This window comes from Tachysurus vachellii, chromosome 7, assembly GCF_030014155.1.
Source record: "Tachysurus vachellii isolate PV-2020 chromosome 7, HZAU_Pvac_v1, whole genome shotgun sequence".
NCBI lineage: Eukaryota > Metazoa > Chordata > Actinopteri > Siluriformes > Bagridae > Tachysurus > Tachysurus vachellii.
In genome coordinates, this window is record NC_083466.1 from 16949015 (window position 1) to 16975313 (window position 26299).

The 26299-nt window shown below is 36.9% G+C and overlaps 1 protein-coding gene across 1 annotated transcript in view; it reads left to right on the plus strand.

Moving 5' to 3' along the window:
- Positions 1-26299, plus strand: part of pcxb (pyruvate carboxylase b) — a 224896-nt gene that overhangs the window by 22980 nt on the left and 175617 nt on the right. The window contains exon 8 of the mRNA XM_060874658.1: positions 22918-23036. Coding sequence (XP_060730641.1) covers positions 22918-23036 — 119 coding nt within the window. The remainder of the gene's footprint in view (positions 1-22917; positions 23037-26299) is intronic.

A 26299-nucleotide genomic window follows, 5' to 3' on the forward strand; every position in this document is an offset into this window, starting at 1 on the left:
TCCTTAGTCAGCGTGAGCTTTCATTTACGGCCTCTGACCCCACAGCGTTCGCACTCTTCTCAGACTCTCGCTGGCCTGTCGGCTCCCTCTGTTCTATGACCTGGTACTGCCCTGAAGTGATAAAATTATTCTGGTTGAATTTTGAAAAATGATGGAATATTGTACACTGTGTTGTGAAAAAAAAATGCATGCAAAAAAAAAAAAAACATATTAAAAAAATACAAAAAAATACAAAAAAAAATGCAGTATTATAAAGAAACCATACTGCAGCATCATTATGCTGTTGTCCAAACACACTACATGAAATCATGGCATGTATCGAAGCCTTAGCTTGTGTGTAAAGTTTTCGGTGACTAAAAAGTAGAGTATTAGAGACAAACATTACACTGACATGTACATGACACAGATGCACATATTATAAATATACACGTAAATATAAACATTATGTAAATATACACAGGAATTATGTATAATTGTAATCAAAGGATTTCTGTTCTAAATAGAGGTTTTCTGCTCAGATTGCAATTTTATTTTAATACTCTGAGCCTGTGTGTGTGTTCCAGAATTGGTCTGTTCATTGAATTCCTGTTTGCGTTTGTGTTTTTAATGTGTGTTTTTCTGGCTCTTTCTCCTTTTCTCTCTAAATATAATTTAAATTGCAGATGGTTTTATTGGCAAATCGATGCATGTGTCACTAGCAACAAATTAGCTTTCAAGGTGATTGGTCATATAAAAAAGAGAGCTGCTAAATAAATTCCCCCAGTAGATCTTGAAAATGGAGAAACTCATAAACTAAAACGAAAACCTCAGATAACCCGATTCTATCATTTCCTTTTCACATCTCACCTTTACTCGCTCAAGAGCAATAGAAATCATTACTTAGCTTCCTCTTTCTCTCTCTCTCTCTCTCTCTCTCTCTCTCTCTCTCTCTCTCTCTCACATGCTCTCTCTTCTGCTTGAGGCTGTGTGAACAGTGAGTGGGTGTTGCACAAATGGCTGCCAAATCTTTCCAAACAGACAAGCCTCTGGTGATATAAACTCCAGCCCTCAGCTGGCACACAAAGATCTTCATTCCATATGCACGCCCTCATACACGCAGGCTGGACACGGACACACACAGACACACAAACACATACTCTACATTCACATCTACCCATCTACCATGCTGTAGATTAAAACACTGACAACCTTCAGGTTTCACTCCAACCAAAGCCCCATCAACGTTATTAAGACATACATTTTAGGAAAAATGACAGAGCTGAGTGTGGTTAAACAAAAGTTGATCACCAGGTAAAAATAAAAAGTGATTACAGAACAATGTTAGTTACAGAGGACATGAGATTAAATCCCACATGTAAACACTGTCATCATCAGCTTAAACAAGTTGTAATGTAAATATACAATACACTATACTTGTACACACAAATATACAAAAGCTTTAGGACCGATATCTTTAGCAAACTTTCAGTTCATTAGTCCAACTATTCCTTTCATTTCCCACATTGTGTATGCATAACGTGTCAGCCATCCAATTATCAGGCATGTGTCCTTATGAGACACTTTCTGATTCTCTCTTTCTCTCTCTCTATTTCATGCTCCCTCTCTCCACACACACACACACACACACACAGACACACACACACACCTATACCTAAATCTTAACTGTAACCCCAATGAATTTTTATACTAAAGCGACCGCAATGTCCTCACAAGGTCACAACTCTCAGGTACTGTATTCCTGTTCCTAAATAAAGCCTGATGTTCTTTTCTCAAAGCCTTCCAGAGCTGATATAAAAAAATATTAGGTTTGAACTCTATTATGTTAGGTTTTGTAACGTTCCCATTAGTTTAATTGGGGTATTCACTTCCTTATTCTGTCAGTGCTGATCGTTTTACATGTCTACATTTCCAGGAATGTAAGAAAAATTGTTTTTCCGCAGAAAGAGTCTTGAAGTTGTCTCCTGTCGTCCTTCTGAAAGCGTCCTGTTAACAAGCTCGCTGGTATTCCGCAGTAGGTGTGTGTATGAAAGCGTATGTACTGTATGTCTCTTTCAGAGTTAGTCAGATATTCATCCTCAATTCCCCAGGCCAGCTGTCATGAATGGTTGCCATGGTGACTGCAAGAGTAATCGGGGCTACGTTTATTGAATCTAGCGAGATAGCAATCTCCTCTAGCACTGATTATTCCTCTGCCTGTACGATGACGTGCACGCCATGCTGTTCACTTTTAAACAATCAATTTCACTGTCTTGACAACGTATGCTGAATGTTCCGTTTAAAAATGGAGACACTGAAATTGGCAAAATAGACTGGAAATGACTGTCTACACACAGGGTTCTTTTTTTTTTCCAGTTACTAAATTCAGCTGTGTCTGTGTTCAGAACTCAGACTCACACAGGAAACTTGAGGTTTTTTTAGATAGTTGTTATGGCAGCTATTATCTCTGAATATGTCAAGCCATACTGTATCTGCTGTAGCTCAGTGACCAGTTTTATATACAGACATCTTACCTATAAGATCGATTTAGCCACTCGTATACATTCATTTAGTGCTAATCAGGCTTTCTGTTTATTATGCAATTTTATTGCATTTTAAATAACAAATACATGCAGGAATTCTGGAAGCACATGAAGTATCCTATATAGGCTACATGTATTTTTATTATTTTATTTTAACATTCTAGTTCATTGAGTTTAGGTTGAATGACAGAAATACTTACAGTACATATCGTCGCTCTCGGGCGGAAGTATTTTAAATATTAAATGAATATTTTTAAAATAATTTTAAACTTTACATGTATTTATTTTTATTCCTATTTTTCTTCTTCTTTTTATTATTATATATAATATTTTTTTTCTCTTCTGTTCCTATCCTTCTCTAAAGCAGCTTTGAGACAATGTGAATTGTTAAAAGCGCTACACAATAAATTTAATTGAACTGAATTGAATTAAAAATGAAAAAGAAAATTGATAGTTAAAATTTATATTTATTCCTAATGAGCGAGGCAGAGATGAGGATGGTGAGGAAAAACTCCCTGAGACGATATGAAAAACTTTGAGAGGAACCAGACTGCAAAGGAAACCTATCCTCATTATAAATAATAGATTATAAATAATTGCTATAACTGGACACTATATAGTCAAGTACATTTGAGTAGTTAGGAGTTTTGAATCATAAATAGCCAAATAACTGCCTGTTAACCCGGAAGCATGTGCATTTAGTTTTAATTTACTGTAAACGCTGATTTAATAAATGTGCTAACTTGCTTTGTTAACAATACTTATGGAATGATAAAGTTCATTGTTTGGTGAAAAACACAGTAATGATGACGTGTTTCACTAAATGCAGTAATGGTTAAATTCAGGTTATTCTTAATGGACAGAGTCACTGTTCCACATGAAATGGTCCAGATTTTGCAAATTACTTTTCTAGATCAATGATCCAAGGCTAAAAGGTGACATTTTACTAAAGAGATCTGACTCAGATCTGAGATGTAGCCATGCTTAAAGAAAGCTTCAATCAAGCACCTTTGAGCTGTTTTTCACCTGGTGCAACCCCTCTGTGAAGATCACGTCAGGTGATCTGTATATTGAAAATACTCAGCGTGAGCTGGTTGAGTCGATATTTACACATGTTTGTAGGAAATACTACACTTTCTTTCTAGACAGAGAAAAAAAAACACACTTATCCTTCTGAGACTGTGCTGGATAACACTTTATTTGAATACTCTACTGTAGACACTCTCTGAGGAGAATCATGTGCCCAAAAGTATGCGGACATGCTCTGTGGCCAAAAGTATGACCATCAGACAACAGCATTTAGCAGACGCCCTTATCCAGAGCGACTTACATTTTTATCTCACTGAGCAATTGAGGGTTAAGGGCCTTGCTCAGGGGCCCAGCAGTGGCAGCTTGGTGGATGTAGGAATCGAACTCACAACCTTCCAAATGGTATCCCGACACCTTAACCACTAGGCTACCACATCCCATCACACTTGACCATCACACCCATATGTTGTCCTTATCCCAAAGTTCTGCCACAAAGTCGGAAACAGTGGTTACTGGTATGGTACAGTATGTGCAACAAATGTGGTTAAAATATACAAGAAATACAATCCAGGTGTTGGTTCCAACATTCCCAGGTGGAGATGTGATTAGGTTTTCACTGTATGACGATCAATCTAATAACAGTTTTAAGGATCCTATCCTTGTAAACAATTTGTAGAAATCTACAGCAGAGTACTGTAGAAGGAAAAATTCCATCTCTTTTGGAAGCTAAGAACATTAAGGAACCCAGTTTTCTAAGAGTACAGCTAGCTAAATCATAGACACGCTTATTATAGACCGTAATTTTTTATAAAAAAAAAAAAAAAGTCTGTAATTGCACCTTCACCATGAACAATCATGTCTTGCATGTTGTTGTTATCATATTACAAAGGTCTCTTGCTTAAAGTGTTTTTAATCACTAGCATCACGCACAGCTTCACAGTTTAGCGCTAAAACTGTGGGTTTATTTTTGTTATTTTGTTGAGATTATAAACCAACATCCCACAAAGGTATTTATACTACAGCTCCACAGATTTCTGAGATAGACATCTGAGGAGAAAACTGTCACTGCATAAACACAGCCTAATTTCCTTATTCAATTGCTTGTTTTTTATTCTTTAATACCTTAAGTGCAAATACATAAGTAATGATAATCAGCATTGTGAAAACACTCCGGTTTAATGTCAAGTTGTATTAGCATAAATTTCCATCTAATATCAACAAGCAAAACTTTTTAGTGTTTAGTAAAAATCTGTTTATATTTTATAGAAAAGTCTTCTCTGGTTTTACTTGCACATTATAAAGTTCATGTGGTTCGGTGTTAATTTGTTCAGTTAAGCAGAACAAAACGTGCAATATAGTGAATAGGTCTTGTTATTTTATTACAAAGTCATTATCCAGTGCAACAATTTTAACCCCTTAAATCTTTTGGGATCTGTCCGAGTTTCTAACTGCTTCTAACTGCACAGCTTTTCTATTAGTTTCACTGGAGGTACTGAATAATTCATAGTAGCTACTGAATCATATGTTATAAAATGAATAACTGAATAATGAGCAGGGACTTTAAAGAAGTAAAGCATTTGGGAGAACTTTATGATTCCAAAATGTGTTCATGTCAAGATAGAATTATGAGATGACAACTTGGATATTTGATTTTGTAGCTGTTCATTTCCTCTCTCTCTCTCTCTCTCTCTCTCTCTCTCTCTCTCTCTCTCTCTCTCTCACACACACACACACACACACACACACACACACACAAATTATTAGTTTCTATGGAAGCATTATCTAAGCCAGAATCTTTCATCTTTTGCTAATAGAAAGCTAAAAATTTACACTGTGGTGCTAATGTTTAATATAAGGTCATTACTAAAAATGTTAATGTGTGTGACAGAGGTATGCAGATTTAAATCAAGTTTAAATACACCACATTACCTTTACTTGCAGCAGCTGCTACTGTTATTCTGTCTGTGTTTCTTTATATGTGACTACACATACGAGCGTTTCAGAAATACTCGTTTTGTAACTGGTAATTACATGTATGAAAAAAAAACCCCTCATATTTACTGTTATTCTTTCTGGACCTTATTCTTTCTGCAGGTTAAGCTTTCTCCTGACAGTTCTATACCACTGAACATTGTATTAGAAATAAAACAGCAATATTTATGACTGCCAGCATGTCCATCTGTTGATCTTAAATGTTCAACATAGCAATGGCTTGTAAAGAAAGAATGACTGGTAAATGAGGGACAGATGTTTTTACAGCAGGACAGTGGGTATATTCTAGAGTCAAGCTGAGGTAAAAACCAGATTTTTTCTTTATAGCATTCACTGCCCTTTTTAAGTTCTTTGCCATACGCATATAGCTATCAGAATGAGAGTTTATAATTTAAATATGTGTGGAATACCTGGAGTTCAAAAAATATATAACTGTACAAAACTTGGATTTCTGGTAGCTATGTAAACCCTGGTAGACCCCTGGAAATATCCTGATTAGACAGAGTGCACAAATCTCTTTTTTTCTTTGATACATATCAGGTCATACCAATCTTCATGTCAATTCAAGTCAATTTTATGGGCCATGAATTGCATTTCCATGTCTAAAGCTTCCACAGAGCAAAATAAATAGACAAAAAGCTGTGAATGTGCACCATAAGCAAACCTTTGTTATTTCAAGTTAGGTTTTATAGACCAATGTGTCCGAATGTGATACATTTAGAAGAAACATTACATCACCAGTGCAATGGAAGACTCTCAAAACCTTCATACCATTAATTGTCAAGCACAATGAAGGTTTATTATAGCTGCAGTGGTTTATACAGCATCTGGAGGTGGTCATTTGTTTTATATTGTTTTTACTATAAATGCTACTAAATAATAACTCTCATTCAATCCACTTCGAACGTTATTGGAATAAGAAGAAATTAATTCTCCAGGAAAAATTATAACCCCAAGCACACTGATAAGAAGATCAAGGCATACTTATGAAAGAAATAAGCTTCTGCTTTACTTAGAACAAAGGCTTGGTCACCCCAGAGCCCAGACCTCAATTAAATGTGTTTGGGATTACAATGAATCTGAGAAGAATGAGAAAATATGAACAATTTTCAATTGAACTTTGAAGGTGTTTAGTTGAGGTGTTATGAAGAATAGAAAATGATCCCTGTGGAACTCAAAGCATATCTGCCAAGAACTAGCTATGGAAACTGTAACAATGACTTAAGGCTCTGTTTTTATTCATTTTTAACCCAAAATTATGCTAAAATTATGAAGCATCCAAACAAATATTAAAAACGGTATTTCCAAAGCAAAGACTTGTTAGAAATTGCATATTTAGTACCAAGGAAGTTCTCATTAAAAATGAACAACTTCATCCAACCAAAAGCTAAATTCAACTGACTGAATAATTATTCACATATCTTATATCTTGTTTCTACTTGAAGTTGATGCATCAATTAACAGAATTTGAATGACATCAATAAATGACATCAACATAAAAATGTAGTAATACGTAAGAACAATAAGTTAATATATTGGAAATATGCTGTAGTTTCCAGTATAAATTCTCAATCAATCAATCAAGTTTATTTTTAATGTACTTTTAAATACCAAGGTTTGACCAAAGTGCTGTACAAAAACAAGCATACCAAATAATAAAACAATAGCATAATACAAGCCTTACACAGAGTGCCAGACAATATTAGGAATAAAACACACACATGAGGTTAATGTCATGTGAAAATAAATGAGTTTTTAAAGCATGGATTTACAACGAGATGATCCTGTTCGAATGGATTGTGCTGTAGAGATCACACATGTGCACAAACATCTGTGAGAGGCAAGAGAAACATTAGGAGGCATTTGCATTTATATAAATGATAAAACACACACACACACAAAAAAAAAACACATTTGCATGAAGTTAAACCTTTCTCAACTTGGCCAATGGACATTAGGTGATGGTAATGTTCAGGAAATGGATAGGAAATGGTCAGTTATTTCACTGGAAACTGCACAGATCTCGTTGAAAATGAATGTACTCCGGTCACTTTGTGAGTCATTGTATGTGTAAACAGCATTAGAAGCAACAACCGATACATGTACACATTCAAAGTCTTTTGTTTTCTCTTGACGTTAATATGAGCAAAACATTAACTCCTGGGCTTCACCATTTGAAAGCTACGGGTTGCTAATTAGAACACGTCAGTAGAAAGGAAGACAAGCCTGAGTGCGCACGCTTGCATACAAAGACACAAGCTCTACATACAGCAAGACAATAAAGAGAGCCAAGCCTGGCTACTGTACATCATGGCCAGCAGTAATGGCCAGAGAATACCCAGAACTCTTTTTCCTTTAATTAATAAACTGCTTAGACCTGCAAAGAGTCCTTCACTAGGATTCTGCTCTAAATTTTCATTTTTGTTTAAAGATAAAATACAAAACAGACATCTATCTGCAGTTGTAGAAAGCTTTCATCAATCCCTGAGCCTGTTTCACCTTCCTCAGGGCTACAGATGCTCGGTTACAACTGATGCTGTCTTGCTGAACATCCTGTACTTTTTCCTACTGTGCCTGACTGCTGCTTTTGACGTCTCGTGATAGTATTGGTTGGTCTTATGGGTACTGAGCTCTCTTGATTCTGATCTTATCTCTCAGACACACAGTAATTTGAATTAATCATATCTCAGTTCTTGACTTGCTTGTGTCTATTTCATAAATCCACCCGGATGGAAAATATTATCAGGCAGCATGTTCTATTGTTATAGGAATGATACATAGAACTCTACACACACATCTGATTCTCATAGTAAACTATTACAAAGATGCTTTCTTTCACCTTAAGAACATTTTATCTATCCTTTTCCCTTTCTGGAGCAGATAAACTTGGCCATGTTTAATCACATTTAGACTTTAAGAGACCAGAATATAACAATATTCTTTCTGCATATGAACATGGATGTTTCTTCTTTTTTTTCTTTAGTGCATTGTCTAGCCTGGCATATATCTTTAGCCTTCTTCTGCAACTGCACGCATTCTCCAATCTTCTGATACCAATCTGATCTCTGTACATCATCTTGGCTATGCATCATTGCAGACAGGCCTTTAATGTAGGGAAAACACTTCTTGTCTATCTTTCTCCGTTTTAAAATATAACTAAAAATGCATTTTTGCCTGTGGATGGTATCTTAGAAACCATGAAAATAGGTTTGGACCGTAGATGCCTTGATCCTTGATCTGTGAACAGTTGATAACTTTAACAAAATATATTTGTTATAGAATCTCCTGGTTCCACAGTTTGACTATATAGTACACAATTATAGAATGGAAATTATTTGTAATTACACTTGTGTCTCCCAGATAACAATATGGTTTCCTTTTGAGTCTGGTTTCTCTCACGTAACTTGTGTTGTCTCAGGGAATATTTTCCTCACTACCATCACCCCTGGATTGCTCATTAAGGAAAGTTGAAATTAAAATTTTCATTTATATCCTGAATTTCTAAATTCCTGTTAAGCTGCTTTGCGACAATGTCCATTGTGAAAAGTGCTATAGACATACCTGTAATAGTGAATTGAATTAAAAACCCATTTCCAAGTTTACTTTAACTAATGACTCTATAAAATACTTATAGAGAATGAATCGACACCTTCGGGCCAATCATATTTTAGAATTTAACAGCACTGTGTTGAACACAATTACACACAACTTCAACTGTCACCATTACTACTGACTGCCATGAGAGCTTCCTCCAAATTTAATGTAATAACAACATACGTCACAGTCTGTCATTATGATGTCAGCTCCTTTCGACATCTTGAAGTCCCAGGAGCTGCTGTCAGATCCAGACTTGCACTTACATTTCCATCTGAGGGCTCTGTGACATCAAAGGATATGACATTTGTCATGAGGTATGTGTGTTGATGACTATTTGAAGTATACTTAAAGAAAGCATGTGACATAAGTAGTCATGATGGCGGGTATTATGGGAATTGTCCTTCCAGTGACTGGTAATGGAGCATGACGTTATCTGTAAACACAAACTCTCATGACATGACAGCTGGTGATATCCAACTTGAACTGATCGTGACATGGTTATGTCAGTCTTATCATGCAGGATTCATTCACCATTTGTAAGTCAGCGGTTAATTTCTACAACAAACATCATGTAAACAGAAATCGATATGTAAACTCTCCACTGAGACGCCTTTATAAATAAGCTTGGAAGCTGACAAAAGTATCTGAATAGGAATTTCATATACATTATTATATGAATTATGAACAATTATAATCAAGTCACATGATATAAAATATTTTTCTCTGATGTTTTGCATTTACCTGTTTTGTTTTCCAAAAACATATGTAAAATATACCAAACTGTGTTTTACAGTCATCAGATTAAAGAAAAAAATTAATCCATCCCCTAAATACAAATCTTAAATATGCAAATTTTAGACAACATGCAAAAGTAAAAAAAATCATGCAAATTAGGATGATTGTGGCTCACATGAGATCCCCGAGTAGAAAGCAAATTCTTTCATAATGCTCAGGCATTTATGTTCTACTCGGTCTCTGGTTTTCTAGTGATATTGATGCAATCTGTTAAAGCTATGAAAGCATTAGCTAAAAGCTAAAGTTAGCTGCTTAATAGAAATTTTGCTACATAAAAGTATAAAAACTTTTGAAGCACTTCTCTCTTTATGGTTTATAACAGCCTACTTGACTCCACTTAATGCTACTCCATGTCTCTTCACTTCATTTCATAAGAGACAATGATGATTTGCTAAATGTGAGTTCGACTCTGAAAGCATCTATTTCCTCTGGAAATCCCAAATCTCATTTATTTAAAATTTAAATAAATTTATTTTAAATTATTATTTTATTTTTTATTTTTTAAAATTCACAAGGCAAATTTTACTCCAAGCAAGGTCAAAACGATGCAACCCTTTTTTTTAATTAATTTTAGAAAAAAACATTTATTGTGACGTACAGTATATGATTCAAATATAGACATTTCATATCCTGTCAGCTATCAAGAACCATAGCTTATATTTGTGTTCAAGTTATGAACGTGCATACAGGGCTGTTGGCCCAGCACAGGACTGTATGTAGCTACCTACACACTCTCAATGCAGTGACATGCTGCTCATCTGAGGCCACACATCAAGCGTTCTCCACCGAGACCGACAACAATGTGACTTGGCTGACAGCCTGAAAAGATGTGCCGACTCATGCAGCTGCATCCCTCACCTTTTCCACATCAGACATAAAAGAAAGAAGTGGATTATATGCATGTCTCAGTCTAAAAACGTTGGTGCTCAGAGAGTCTGAAAGAAATAGAGAGAGTGTAAAGGAAGGAGACAACTCAGGTGCTGTTTATAGCCTTGTGGTTTGCATGTCTGTCTGAGTGTCGGGTATGTGATCTGCCGCATTGTCATTAGAACGGAGTGAAAGATGTGTCACAAATGGAGTGGAAGATGGAGAGAAGGAGAGAGAGAGAGAGAGAGAGAGAGAGAGAGAGAGAGAGAGAGAGAGAGAGAGTGGTAGATTAAAGGACTGAGAGATGAAAAAAATAGGAGTTACAAAAGCTCAGTCTTCTGTGCAGACACAGCTATGTAGTGCATTAAGTCTGTCATTGTGGTGAATATGCTTTATTTTTCATTTATTTTATTTCATTGTCACCATGGTTACTGTTGTATTAGTCTATGATTCTTAACTATGGCTTTGGGAAATGCTGCAATGACTCTATTGAGACATGGTATTCTGTTAAACGTGCTTACAAGCACCCTTCACTTTACTTACGTTCTGTCTTCCCTCTTTCTGTCTTCCCTTTCCTTGTTCTCTCTCTTACTCTCTCTGTCTGTCTCGCCATCATTATGCTTGAAGCGATATAAGGTTTATACACAACTGAGATTCATACGCATTACATTCTTTGTGTGTGTGTGTGTGTGAGTGTGTGTGTGAGTGTGTGTGTTTGTGTGTGAGTGTTTGTGTGTGAGTGTGTTCTCCCACAAGCCTTCCCTTCACTAAGTTATCCACTGCTACATCACTGAAATGTTATTATGAATGATTATGATGAGTGTAATAATATATTGTTAATAACAATTTGATTAACTTAGATTACAACAAAGGGAGCAGGTTTATTAAATTCTGTTTCATAGGTTTAGAAACCATAACATCTTGTGTGCAGGAAATAATGAGCCTTGTAGAGAATAAACACATTCGTACCAGTTACTCACTTGATATAAATGCTGTTTGTTTTTGTTTTGTTTGTTTTTATTTTTTTTATTTCTGAATAAAAGCCTCGTTGTGCCTGCCTTAAAGTTTAAAAGTTTAAAGTTTAAACTTTCAGCACTTTCGTGAAATATCACTGACGAAGAAGATTTTTATTTTTTAGTGAATAGTAAAGATAAACAGTGTAATCTGACCAAGGGTATGAGCTAACGAGGAGGAAATGGCTCGTTCTTATTCATTATAGAGTTTACTTATAATGCGAGTCTAAGTTGAACTTGTTCAAATCCAAAATTAAAGCTTTAAAGATCGGGACTACATCGCAGAGGTTATGAGTGTGAACTTTCCTTAGATGCATTTCAGAACAGAAAGCTGGAGTTTGGTTCAGTTTTGTCTATAAGCAAATTTTGTCTATTTGTCTATTGCTAATAGAGTATTTCCATTTATTATGTGTGAGCTTTTCCACATTATAATTTTTGTCATGTACAAACAGTGCACAATTGGAAAGCAGTGTCCTGACAAATTATGAGAAATTTTCAGGCCAACAGTGAAATAAACCCAGTGACCTCTATGTTAGCTGTAGTCAGAATTGATTAAATCCCTGCAACGGATACAGTAAAGTTCACAATATTACATCTCCATGTTTTAATTTGCATTTATTAAAGTCTGTTATGATAAAATTTGGTTGTAAAGCAAACCCATATCAGAAGATAAATTCTTTAGTTTATATTAGTCTTATGCCAATTGGTCTACTGAGATGAGTCACTTTTGTGAGGATCTCAATTAATATTAAATGATAATTCAAAATTTTAAATCAAAATGTTTATGGAAACCATGTTGTTTAGAAACATGCTTTAAAAACAAGTCCGGCTCTTGGCTTCATTTAACAAATGAAAAATTATATATATATATATATATATATATATATTTATATATATATATATATATATATATATATATACTCACCGGCCACTTTATTAGGTACACCTGTCCAACTGCTCGTTAACGCAAATTTCTAATCAGCCAATCACATGGCAGCAACACAATGCATTTAGGCATGTAGACATGGTCAAGACGATCTGCTGCAGTTCAAACCGAGCGTCAGAATGGGGAAGAAAGGTGATTTAGGTGACTTTAAACGTGGCAGTTGTTGGTGCCAGACGGGCTGGTCTGAGTATTTCAGAAACTGCTGATCTACTGGGATTTTCACGCATAACCATCTCTAGGCTTTACAGAGAATGGTCCGAAAAAGAGAAAATATCCAGCGAGCGGCAGTTCTGTGGGCACAAATGCCTTGTTGATGCCAGAGGTCAGAGGAGAATGGCCAGGCTGGTTCTAGCTGATAGAAAGGCAACAGTAACTCAAATAACCACTCGTTACAACCAAGGTATGCAGAAGAGCATCTCTGAATGCACAACATGTCGAACCTTGAGGCGGATGGGCTACAGCAGCAGAAGACCACACCGGTTCTATTAAGGTGTACCTAATAAAGTGGCCGGTGAGTGTATATATAAGGTAGGAAGCAGGAAATATGGATCTGAAGAAAAGGCCCAAATTGTGATGGTTAGATGATTAGCTTCTTCAAAACAAGTCTTATGTGGTGTTCCCATTATGCAGTGGTTAGTAGCTACCAAAAGTGGTGTAAAGAAGGACAACAGGTGAACTGGTGACAGGGTCATGAGCACCTCATTGATGCATGTGTGAAGCTAGTGCTAGCACATCTGTTTAAACTCCCACAGAACAGATACAGTAGCACACATTGCTGAAACTGTTATTGCTGGCTATGATAAAAAGTTGTCAGAACACACAGTGCATTACAGCTTGCTGTATATAGAGCTACATAGCTGCAGATTGATCATTGAGTGCACATGCTGACCCCTGAACCCCAGAAAGTGCCTACATTGGCTATGTGAGCATGAAAACTTGGGTATGGAGCTACAGAAGAAGGTGACCTTGGTCTGATGAATTATGTTTTATTTTACATTATGTAGATGGGAAGAAGGCATGCATGAGTAGGCAGTGAGATGCTCTGGGTAATGTTCTGCCGGGAAACTTTGGGACCTGGCATTCATGTGGATGTTACATTGAATACCACCTGCCTAAACTTTGCTGCAGACCATATCCACCCTTTCATGGCAACAGTATTTCTGGCATGGCAGTGGCTTCTTTCAGCAAGATAATGCACACAGATACACTGCAAAAATTGTTCAGGAATGATTTAAAGGGCATGACAAAGAATTCTAGGAGTTGACTTGGCCTGACTTAGTTTATCTGTGGGATGTGCTGGACAAACAAGTCCAACCCACAGAGGCCCCATCTCACAACATACAGGACTTAAAGGATCTTTAGATAGATAGATACCACAGCATACCTTCAGAGGTCTTATGGAGTACGTGCCTAGATGGGTCAGAGCTGTTTACTGGCACAATAGGGACCTATATAAAATTAGGCAGGTGGTTGTAATGTTAAGGCTGATCAGTTTATATACAGGGTAAATATGGAAAAAAACATATTTTGAATTCTTTTTTATATATATATATATATATATATATATATATATATATATAATAGTAATATATATAGACATTGTTCTAGTATAATGAAGTCAAAGACATCAGTGTAATATCAGGAACCTTGTTCTCCTGAGCAAATCCAAAAGGGTTACATAGATTTATTTTAAACATGATATAATATGGCTGATTTCAAGTGATTACATCACAGGTATCTGATTAATCAGAAGGTGTTAATAAATGTTCTGAAACAGCATGGCAGACTGCAAATGTCTTTAATCCAAGTGATCTGTTTCTAAAGTAAAGGTTCACTCAGAGGAATGGTGGAGAGTCGCTCCACACAATTCTAGCTTATTATTAAACATATATGTGAACATGGCAATATGGTGAAGCTTTCTGTAGAGAGATGAACATTACCGTGAATGAAAAGGTATCAGTACTTTTAATCAAACAGAATAGAAGACTTTATGCTTTGTGATTCTCTCTAATGTGACAAGATTTTATTATATCTACTTCTGGAGAGGAACTGTTACAGAGGTTTGTGATAACAGAAACTGACAACTTTAAATTTAACTATTAATGGTAACAACGTACAGCATATAATTTATTAATAAATTACAATCGTAAATGTTGACATATAGCTGTGGTATAAGAGAATAAAACATTTTACATGTTGCATGCAGGAATATAATCAACGGTAGGTGGCTAATGACAACACACCATGAGGTCTTTTATTCCTTATTGGAATTGTGGTGGTTTAGTGGTTATCATATTTATTTGCCTAATACCTCTGGGGTTGGGGGTTTGATTTCCACCTCATATGTGTGTGAAGTTTGCATGTTTTCCCTGTGCTTCAGTGGTTTACTTGGAGTACTCTGGTTTCCGGGATTTGACTTGTAGGCTGACGTGTAGGCTGACTGGCATCTCTAAATTATTAATCATGTGTAAGTGTGTGTGAGTGTCGCCCACCTTTTGGCCCGAGTCCCTTGGAATTGGCTCCAGGTGCCCAGAATTGATGGATAGATGTTATTAGGTCACAATTAGAATATACTCTTTTCATGGCTAAATGAATTTGTTAGGCTACTCGATTATTACATAGTTGATACTTTTTTAACTTTGAGAGTTTATCATAGGTTTTTTAAACCTCCACTCAGTGATGATAGACTCTGGGTATTGTAACATTTTTTTTTTATTAATGTATATGTTTATAAATGTGTATTAATGGATATTTGATTATAAAGTGTTTTAAAATAGATAATCCATATTTATTTTATTGCCAATTTCTCTGATTTCTTTATATATTAAAAGTATTTTAGTACATCTCTCTCTGTCTCTCTCTCTCTCTCTCTCTCTGACTGTCTGTCTCTCTCTCTCTCTCTCTCTCTCTCTCTCTCTCTCTCTCTCTCTCTCTCTCTCTCTCCTTTTTTACAAATTTATTCAGGTTAATATCAGTCACTGTCACCATAGCAGCTATGTGACGTGTCCCTTCCAGCAGAGAGCCTATTACAATCATGCATGTCATTGCAAATGCATCGGATCAAAAAGATACTGATTACCTCCACATTCTCTCTGTATCTGTCATTCTTTCTCTTTGTGGTTATGTCTCTCTTATCCTTTCTCTCTCTCATTCTCTCTCTCTCTCTCTCTCTCTCTCTCTCTCTCTCTCTCTCTCTCTCTCACACACAACCTCTCTCTCTCTCTCTCTCTCTCTCTCTCTCTCTCTCTCTCTCTCTCTCTCTCTCTCTCACATGCCATCTGTCTTGTCTTTCACCCCATACTCATCTTTCCCTGTCTATCCTCTGGTACCTGTCTGTCTCTCTGTCTTGCTGTGTGTGATGCTGCTCCTGTGTAAGCCACTGTCCTCCTTTTAACTTTTTTGCCATCTGCTCCTCTCCTTCTGTCCCTCTGCACACCTCACATCCCCTCCTCCTTCTTATAGCCCCCCTAACCTTTCCATCTCTTATCTTTTGGTAATATTTTCTAGTACACTGTCAACATGGACATATGAGGCAGCATAAAAAAAATCCCACTGGACTGAATGAACAACAGAACAGTTGAATGGAGCAGGGTTGGTGTGAGGAAAAGAATCAAGTGTGCATGATTAAAAAGGGGAGTGAATTTTGTCATATCTGCTTGTGTGCATTTGTTTATGAAGGAACATAATTGCATGAGTCAGCTAGAGAGTCTGTCTGTGTGTGTGTGTGTGTGTGTGTGTGTGTGTGTGTGTGTGGCCATGTTCCACAATGATGATTAAAGGAAGCCACAATGAATTAAATCCTTTATAAATGTGTGTGTGTGTGTGTGTGTGTGTGTGTGTGTGTGTGTGTGTGTGTGTGTGTGTGTGTGTGTGTGTGTGAGTGTGATTTAGGATGCCAAGAGATATATACTTATATGAACAGTTTAATGAGTTTCTTGTTTTGTGTGTTTGTGTGTGGCCATGTTTCACGATGATGAATTAAATCCTTTGCAAATGTGTGTGTGTGTGTGTGTTTGTAAGGATGGGGCATGTTCCACAGTGATGAGTAAAGAAAGGATGCCATGATGAGAAGCATCTTTATAAATGTATATGTGTGTGTGTGTGTGTGTGTGTGTGTGTGTGTGTGTGTGTGTGTGTGTGTGTGTGTGTGAGAGAGAGAGAGCGAGAGAGAGGGAGAGAGAGAGAGAGAGAGAGAGAGAGAGAGAGAGAGAGAGAGAGAGAAGAAGAGTGTGTGTGTATGTGTGTGTGTGAGAGAGAGCACGAGAGAGAGAGAGAGAGAGAGAGAGAGAGAGAGAGAGAGAAAAGAAGAGTGTGTGTATGTGTGTGTGTGTGTGTGAGAGAGAGAGAGAGAGAGAGAGAGAGAGAGAGAGAGAGAAGAAGAGTGTGTGTGTATGTGTGTGTGAGAGAGAGCGAGAGAGAGAGAGAGAGAGAGAGAGAGAGAGAGAGAAGAAGAAGAAGAGTGTGTGTGTGTGAGAGAGAGAGAGAGAGAGAGAGAGAGCGAGAGAGAGAGAGAGAGAAGAAGAGTGTATGTGTGTGGCTGCTGTTGGCAGGCTCACTGTGATGTGGAATTAGTAAGCAGCGCTGAATTCTAAAGAGAAATTGGATCAGATTACAGTCAATTTTGGCACTGGATTAAACCCAATCCTCTCAGTGCTTCTAAGCTGACCGAGAGAGAGAAAAAAAGAGCTTAAGAGTCTTTTGTAGGAGAGGAAGAGCTAGTGGCTGCTGCCTGTAGACCCAGTATTCTCTTGGCTAAATGTCTTTTGAGTGTGTGACCTGCCTGAATTGCTTTGATATTCATAATTAAGTCCAAATTCTTAGTTTTAAATGCCACTAAATCAACACTTTCTGCAGATGTCTGCACTCTTTCCTCTACTTATTGCCATGCTTTTTCCACTCCGTCTCAGCACGCCATTTCATTTTCTCTTTTCACACTCATCCCTAGTGCCTCCCTTATCTATGTGTGAAGCTGTATTTGGGCTCCTGTCCAAACGCAGGACTCCTGCTGATTTCTGAATCTTCTTTTCTATCTTTTCCACCGGCTCCTTGCTGCTCTGAAGATTCTCCCTCTTGCATATGGATCTTCACTGCTGATGTACACTGACTCTAGAAAAGTGCTGCGTATTTTTATGGAAGAGTTACAGATCGGAAATTGCTTAAAGATGTCCAATCCAAGAACATGGGGCTTTTTTCTTTCCTTCTTAATTTCTTTCTTCCCTTCTTTCTTTATTCCTTCCTTCATTAAATCCTTCTTTCTATCCTTCTTTCCTTCCGTCACATGTACCTGATTAGTTTTATAGCCCAGATCCTAATGCAGGACTTCACTATGCTTTTTATTCACAGACTCATAACAAAACAAAACCATAGATAAATAGCACACAGAAACGAAGTGTGACATGCAACATTGACAACAAAGACTAATACAACAGGGCAGGTATAAATAGAGGACACATTAGGATAACAAGGCACAGGTGGGAAAAAACGTGACCTTTACTGTGCAAAAATACCTACCAGCACCCCCTCTGTTGGTCTGGCAGGGAATAGTCCCAAAGGTTCCTATCATCTTCCTTCCTTCCCTCTCTCTCTCCCTCCCTCCCTCCCTCCCTCCCTCCAGGAAACCATACATAGCATGCCATACATAAGCAGAATTTCCCAAAGGATTCAAAAAGCCAGTTGAAGAAATGCTGACATCAGTTTCCTCCCCCAGAGTCCTCTAGTGCTAAAAGGCTTTAGTGTGTTACTTTCTCTGCATTGATCATATTCCCAGGGCAGATTCAATAAAGGATAGAAACATACACAGAAAAATGACTGAACAATGCAGGGCTTGTTCTTCCAAATATCTTCCTTCTGTGTGACTTTAAAAGGTTTTTAACAAACAGTGACAGATTGTACAAAACCTAATGAGCTTATCTCCTCTAATTAGCTTGGAACTGACTGTCTCTGTGTTCAAGCCACAGGACAACTCTGACTACTGATTAAGCAAGAACCTCAAACTGCTTTGAAAATCTTGCCTTTCTGTGTGACAGTGCAACTGGTTTTAAGGATATGAAAATGACTGACTAGTAAAATATAGAATCTGTATAATTAGTGATGTATAGAATACAGAACAACCATCAAGTTGCACAATGGGTTGCACAGTATATACTTTTCATTTTAGTCCTTAGCTCTGTGTTGTTTTTTGTTTTATGTAGCTCAGTGTTATCTTATGTACTCTTCTGTTGTTCAATTTAGCACCATCGTCCTGGAGAAAGGTTGTTTCAGTTCACTATGTAGTGTGTCAGCTATATATTGTTGAAATGACAACAAAAGCTTCTTGACTTGACTTGAAGATCTAAAGAAATGTGTGTGTCTATATATACTGTATATACCATATATACTATATATATATATACATGTATATACTTTATATAATTTGTCTGTATCTATATATACTGTACTGTGTGTATATATATATATATATATATATATATATATATATATATATATATATATATATATATATATATATATATATATACTGTGTGTATACATGTATATGCTATATATAATATACTATGTGTGTGTGTGTGTGTGTGTGTGTGTGTGTGTTTGTGTGAATGTGCACGTTCTAACATCTACAGTATTATGTGTATGTGTGAGTGTGCAGGTACTCCTATCTACAGAAGTGTGTGTCTGCAGGCAGTGCTGTAATGTAACGAAGTATAAATACTTCGTTACTGTACTTAAGTAGAAATTTCACGTATCTGTACTTTACTTCGCTATTTAAATTTATGTCAACTTTCACTTTTACTCCACTACATTTTCTAGATAAAATGTATACTTTTACTCCGTTATATTTCCACTAAGCGTCTTCGTTACTCGTTACTAAAAAATAAAATAAAAAAAATTAAAAAATAAAAAATAAAATTGCGACTGCAATAAGGGAGGTTTGGCGAATCACTGCTCCTAGATTGCATTACGCTCCGCACGCTCTATTTCAGCGTAATGTTCAGCGCCAAAAGGAGGCACAACTGAACCTGAGCCACAACAGAGCCACATTTTTTACTGTTACCACAAAGAGCCACATCATACACATGGGCACACATGATCATCACCTTTTTTCCCTGCCATTTTGAGAGCGAACTTGACACAAATTGTTTACTCAAATGATCTTGCTCCTACTGGGAAACTTTGAGGTATTTTCATCCCACTCACATGCGCGTTTGACGAAAATACCGTATTTAACTCAAGCGAAGTGAACACGCACGTTAAAAAGACACACAAACTTAGATAAGAACGTAAGAACCGCATGAAACCGGGCAAAGAGCCGCATGCGGCTCGGGAGCCGCGGTTTAACCACCTCTGTCGTAGACGACCACCCGGACGATAGTGGTGAACTCGGTGAACAGGGTGAAGAAGATAACATTATACACCCGAGGCCATATTTGCAAGAAATGTTTCTGTACATTGGAATGAAAGATTCTTCCTACCGGATGAAATGCCTCTTATGCCTACCGAAATTCACTGAAATTTTACTTTTTACTTTTACTTCAAATACTTAAGTACATTAAATATCAGAAAATGACTTTTGATACTTAAGTACAGTGTATATCAGATACTTTAAGACTTTTACTTGAGTAATATTCTAAAAGGTGACTTTCACTTCTACCAAAGTCTTTATCGAGTACGATACTTGTACTTTTACTCAAGTATTGCTTTCTAGTACTTTATACAACACTGTATGCAGGTGAGATCATTATCATAAGAGTGAAAATGTTAGTCAAGAGGAATCGGTAGTGAAAAACCTAACATCTCTAATTACAGATATTGTCTCAGAACATGTCAAGCAGCCATGGCTCGTTAGAAAATTGGAATTATAAGGCTTGATTTAACTGACATTACTTTTCAGTCACACTCCAGGAAACATGTAAAGGCAAGTGTAAGAAAAGACATGTGTTTGACCTAATGTCAGGAGATTGTGAGTCACGACAGTGTTATAGCCATCCACAGCTATGAGCCAAAAGAAGCAAAACTGGCCATGCTGCCTACATACTCTTTTATCCAATGGCCTCATTTATCAGTCTTATAGTAATTTGTGTGTTGATTTTATGGGATCTTTCATCAGTTGAGGCATTTGTTTATGGCTTGAAATTTTCATTTTCCTTAACCTATTGGAATTTGTTGGCTAGATGTGTTTCTGTACATTGGAATGAAAGATTCTTCCTACCGGATGAAATGCCTCTTATGCCTACCGAAATTCACTGAAATTTTACTTTTTACTTTTACTTCAAATACTTAAGTACATTAAATATCAGAAAATGACTTTTGATACTTAAGTACAGTGTATATCAGATACTTTAAGACTTTTACTTGAGTAATATTCTAAAAGGTGACTTTCACTTCTACCAAAGTCTTTATCGAGTACGATACTTGTACTTTTACTCAAGTATTGCTTTCTAGTACTTTATACAACACTGTATGCAGGTGAGATCATTATCATAAGAGTGAAAATGTTAGTCAAGAGGAATCGGTAGTGAAAAACCTAACATCTCTAATTACAGATATTGTCTCAGAACATGTCAAGCAGCCATGGCTCGTTAGAAAATTGGAATTATAAGGCTTGATTTAACTGACATTACTTTTCAGTCACACTCCAGGAAACATGTAAAGGCAAGTGTAAGAAAAGACATGTGTTTGACCTAATGTCAGGAGATTGTGAGTCACGACAGTGTTATAGCCATCCACAGCTATGAGCCAAAAGAAGCAAAACTGGCCATGCTGCCTACATACTCTTTTATCCAATGGCCTCATTTATCAGTCTTATAGTAATTTGTGTGTTGATTTTATGGGATCTTTCATCAGTTGAGGCATTTGTTTATGGCTTGAAATTTTCATTTTCCTTAACCTATTGGAATTTGTTGGCTAGATGTTTTTTTTTGACAATAACAATACAAATTAAATCATTTGAAATTGAGGTTTACCTTACTTAGACATTGAGGTGTTTAAAATCGGGGGCACGGTGGCTTAGTGGTTAGCACGTTCGCCTCACACCTCCAGGGTTGGGGGTTCGATTCCCGCCTCCACCTTGTGTGTGTGGAGTTTGCATGTTCTCCCCGTGCCTCGGGGGTTTCCTCCGGGTACTCCGGTTTCCTCCCCCGGTCCAAAGACATGCATGGTAGGTTGATTGGCATCTCTGGAAAAATTGTCCGTAGTGTGTGAGTGCGTGAGTGAATGAGAGTGTGTGTGTGCCCTGTGATGGGTTGGCACTCTGTCCAGGGTGTATCCTGCCTTGATGCCCGATGACGCCTGAGATAGGCACAGGCTCCCCGTGACCCGAGGTAGTTTGGATAAGCGGTAGAAAATGAGTGAGTGAGTGAGTGTTTAAAATCACTAATACCAGTTCCATACATATCAGTGTGAGTGCTGTATTGAGAATGATCCATCGTACAACTCAGATCAAATTTATTTATCTATTTGTCTCATACACAATTAAACACATTATGACATGTAGTGAAATATTATTTTATGACTGACAGTGTAAAATTGAAATAGAATTTAATAGAATTTAGAATTAAGATTTCAAAGGAATTAAAAAGTAAAATAAGATCAAATAAAATTATATCAATAAAGAAATAAAATGCAATCTGCCGTACAATAAAGTAAGAAGCTGTACAATGTAAAATATGAATACAAAAACTGAAATGTTGAAATGAATGAAATTAATATGAATAAAGGATTGAATAAAGTGCAATGTGCGTGCAATGGGTGTGTGGAGTGTAATGTGTGTGCAATGGGTGTACAGTTATAGTGCATTTCGTGGATTGAGCTGTGCAAATGTCTGGTTGAAGTAATCAGTGTTATCCAAGCTCTTGGTGTTCTACTGGTTGAGGGACACTTTCCACTGCCTGACAAGCTGAAGTGGAGTGCAGCTGATAAAGTGTGCATAGTGACCGATGATGGATGTTATCGCACACCTGCAATGTGTCTATGGATATGGAAGGTGTACCTGTTAAACAGGCAGCTGAATGGAAATATAAGATATAAAATCAAGTGAAATATTGAATAATAGGATTCTGTTGTATCATACTGTATTTGTAATACACATTCTTTTTGTAAAGTATCTCAGTATGAATCTAAAAAGTGTCTATTGTTTAGTTGCATGTTTTGCTGTGTTGTTTAGGTTGGCTATGAAAATGCCGGCACAGTGGAGTTCCTGGTGGACAAAAACGGAAAACATTACTTCATAGAGGTCAACTCCCGTCTCCAGGTGGAGCACACTGTTACTGAGGAGATCACTGAGTAAGGTTCCATTTAAATTAATCCAGTTAGTTTCACAAATAAGAAAAGAAGAGGCTTGTCTAGTGATAATAGATTTTTTGTTTGTTTGTTTGTTTGTTTTTGCATATTGTCAGTGTTGAAGCCATTGACACTGTCTCACTAACACACACACTATTTATCTCTCAGTATCTATTGCTTTTCTTTTCTTTTGGTAAATCTCTTTCTAAGCCCTTGCCTGAAGTGATTTGTATGTAATGAAAGACTGAATAGTAGCTGCTGCCAGTGTCTGTGTTGCTACAGTAGCTGCATTATTGTCCCTTAATGTGTGTGAATATACACAAGGGAAAAAACAGAGAAGACAGGAAGAACGTGTAAAGAGAGGATTCTGAATTGTCCACTTTCTGTGATTCTATGATAACCTGCAAACTGCACTTAAATGACAAATAACAGCTACACACACACACACACACACACACACACACACACACACACACACACACGCGTTCTCACATTATCACACCAGTGAGTGGAGTGTTTGATTGCACTATCCTCTCTAATTTATACAACAACTTGTGCCCACACACTCACACACACATGCACAAACACACATGCACACACATACACTACACACTTTTTTTGTACTATCCTTCTCAAGACATCCATAGACAAAACTATTCCCTAACCTTAATCTCAGTACACAAAAGAAAACATTTGTTAACCAAATAATCTGTGATGAAGACATACATGTGTATATGGGTTCAGAGCACAAGAGTAAACGATTTTAAATCTAACAGTTAGCAAAACTTTGAATGCAGATGACATGCTAAAGCATGCTAAAATCAGCTTTCATAACTATTATATTTGGAGAACAGAGACTGAAATACATCAGGCATTATTTCTTTTGAACAATTTTCACATATCTGGTGTAATTTTTCAGTAGACATGAAAAATTGCATTTTCAGAGGTTATGAGATGAAAAGTGTCTCTTCACTGGATAAGTGTAATGGTAGTGTCCTCCTGAATCAATGCTAAGGCTAGCATTGAATATATGTCTGAAACCATGCTGATGCTATTTACTTTTTTAAAATCAACTGAGTAACAGTGATAAAAATTGACACACCATGAGTCTTTATTCCTGTTTTCCTGCAGTGGCTCATGCTCTCAGAAAGGAATTGAGCCTAACTTTAGTTTAAGCCTTATTCGTATGGGATTAGTTTTATATGTGGAGATAGGGTAATGTAATAATTACCAGAGCTTCTCTGTGATAATAATCCCGTGCGAACTGGGACTTCTTCCAGTCTGAGCATTCCCAAGCTGGTGAGGATTACAACATCTTTTACCTTCTGTTAAACGGCCTGTGAAAATAACACCAGGTTAAACTTATCCCATGCAAATTAACCTCGGGGGAAATATTACACCATCTCCTGTAGGAAATTTATTTTCCTGGTATTCTCACGAGTATTTTTGCAGTCGAGAATGTATAACCTCTAGCCAGTGGTTCTCTGCCTCTGACACTTGCCATAATATTGCAAGCAAACTCCAGCTTCCATAAAGTGGTGTGTTGCTGATCTTGACTGCAAAGTTTTATTGGAATCTTAGCAGAAATAAAGCTGCAATATAATACTATGTAACCCTGCCTATGGCTTAAAAATGAAATGTATAGTGTATCCATTCCTTCTCTCTCTTTGACTATAGAGAGATAAGTGGTGCTGTCATTACTAAGCTGTGTGCAATTGAGAAAATGTAACACTCATCTAATCATCCTGCTCTCTGATTATTTCAACAACTTCCTCTTCCTTTAATATTTCCATAGATTTCTATACTCTCATGTATTCCGCAGCCAATGTTTTTCTTGTCTGCATTCATTTTTCTTCTTCACTGGATGCTCAAGTCAAGTCTTTTTTAGCCCTCACATACACACAGACACACACTTTACAATATATACAGGTCGAGTGTGTTGAAGTGTGCAGTCTGTAAGTTCCATTTGATAGTGTGCAATTGCTGGTGGTTATGGGTAGTATCTTTGTATTTGAATATTTATCCCTTCTTTTTTCCTGAAATAGTAATAGCGTATCTAATAAAAGCAGCAGCTACACGACGAGAGCATTTGCACACTCACACAGGCACATAAACACTATACAGTACATGCGGAATGATTTCCAATATCTTCTAAGCTTAAATTTTATTTGCATAAATTCTTCATACCTGTACATCATATTTGTTGAAATTAGTTCTGTGTGTGTCTTTGTGTCTTTGTGTGTGTTTTATCCATAACTATCTCCAAGTGTGTTTTGGTTTCACGGACCTTTCATTGGCTCTAATTTTTAGCGATTGAAATGGAAATGAGATCAGTAATAGACACATTGTGTTTGATGTCAATAGAGCATGAAGATGAAATGCGAAATCATCTTTCATAATGTCCATTACATTTGCGGAACAGAGACTGAAATACACCATGCATTGTTTCTGATGAACAGCATGTGTAGTTATCACATATCCGGTGTAAGTTGATGCGTTTTTCAGAGGACAAGTGATGAAAAGTGTCACTTCACTGGATAAGTGTAACTCCTGGATGAAAGCTAAGGCTAGCATTGAACATATGTCTGAAACCATGCCGATGCTATGCACTTCTTTTTAATCAACTGAGTAACAGTGATTAAAATAGATACACCCTAAGTCTTCATTCCTGTTTGACTGCAGTGGATCATGCTCTCAGAAAGGAATTGGTGTTTTTAAAGCCTAAATTTAGCCTTAGTTTAAGCCTTATTTGTATGGGATTAGTTTTATATGTGGAGGTAGGATAATGTAATAATTACCAGAGCTTCTCTATGATATTAATCCCGTGCAAACTGGGACTTCTTCCAGTCTGAGCGTTCCCGAGCTGGTGAGGATTACAGCGTCTTTTACCTTCTATTAAACGGCCTGTGAAAATAACACCAGGTTAAACTTATCCCATGGAAATTGACCTCTGTGGAAATATTTCACCATCTCCAGTGGGACGTTCATTTTCCTGGTATTTTTGCAAGTATGGATGCCGTCAATGATGTTTCCTTTCATTGTAAGCTCAGTCCATGGTGTGGTAAACCTTAAAGATGACAAATGACGAAATAAAGAAAAAAGGTCAATAAAGTCCCATTCTGAATGTATTTCTACTTGCTAACATGTATGATAAGCTCAGAAGGTAATGAGTATGGAGGTTAGTTTTACAAAGGTTTACAGAGTCATGTCAGGTATAGTATAATTAACAGTACTGTACATGCATCATTAGAGATCAAGGAAAAGAT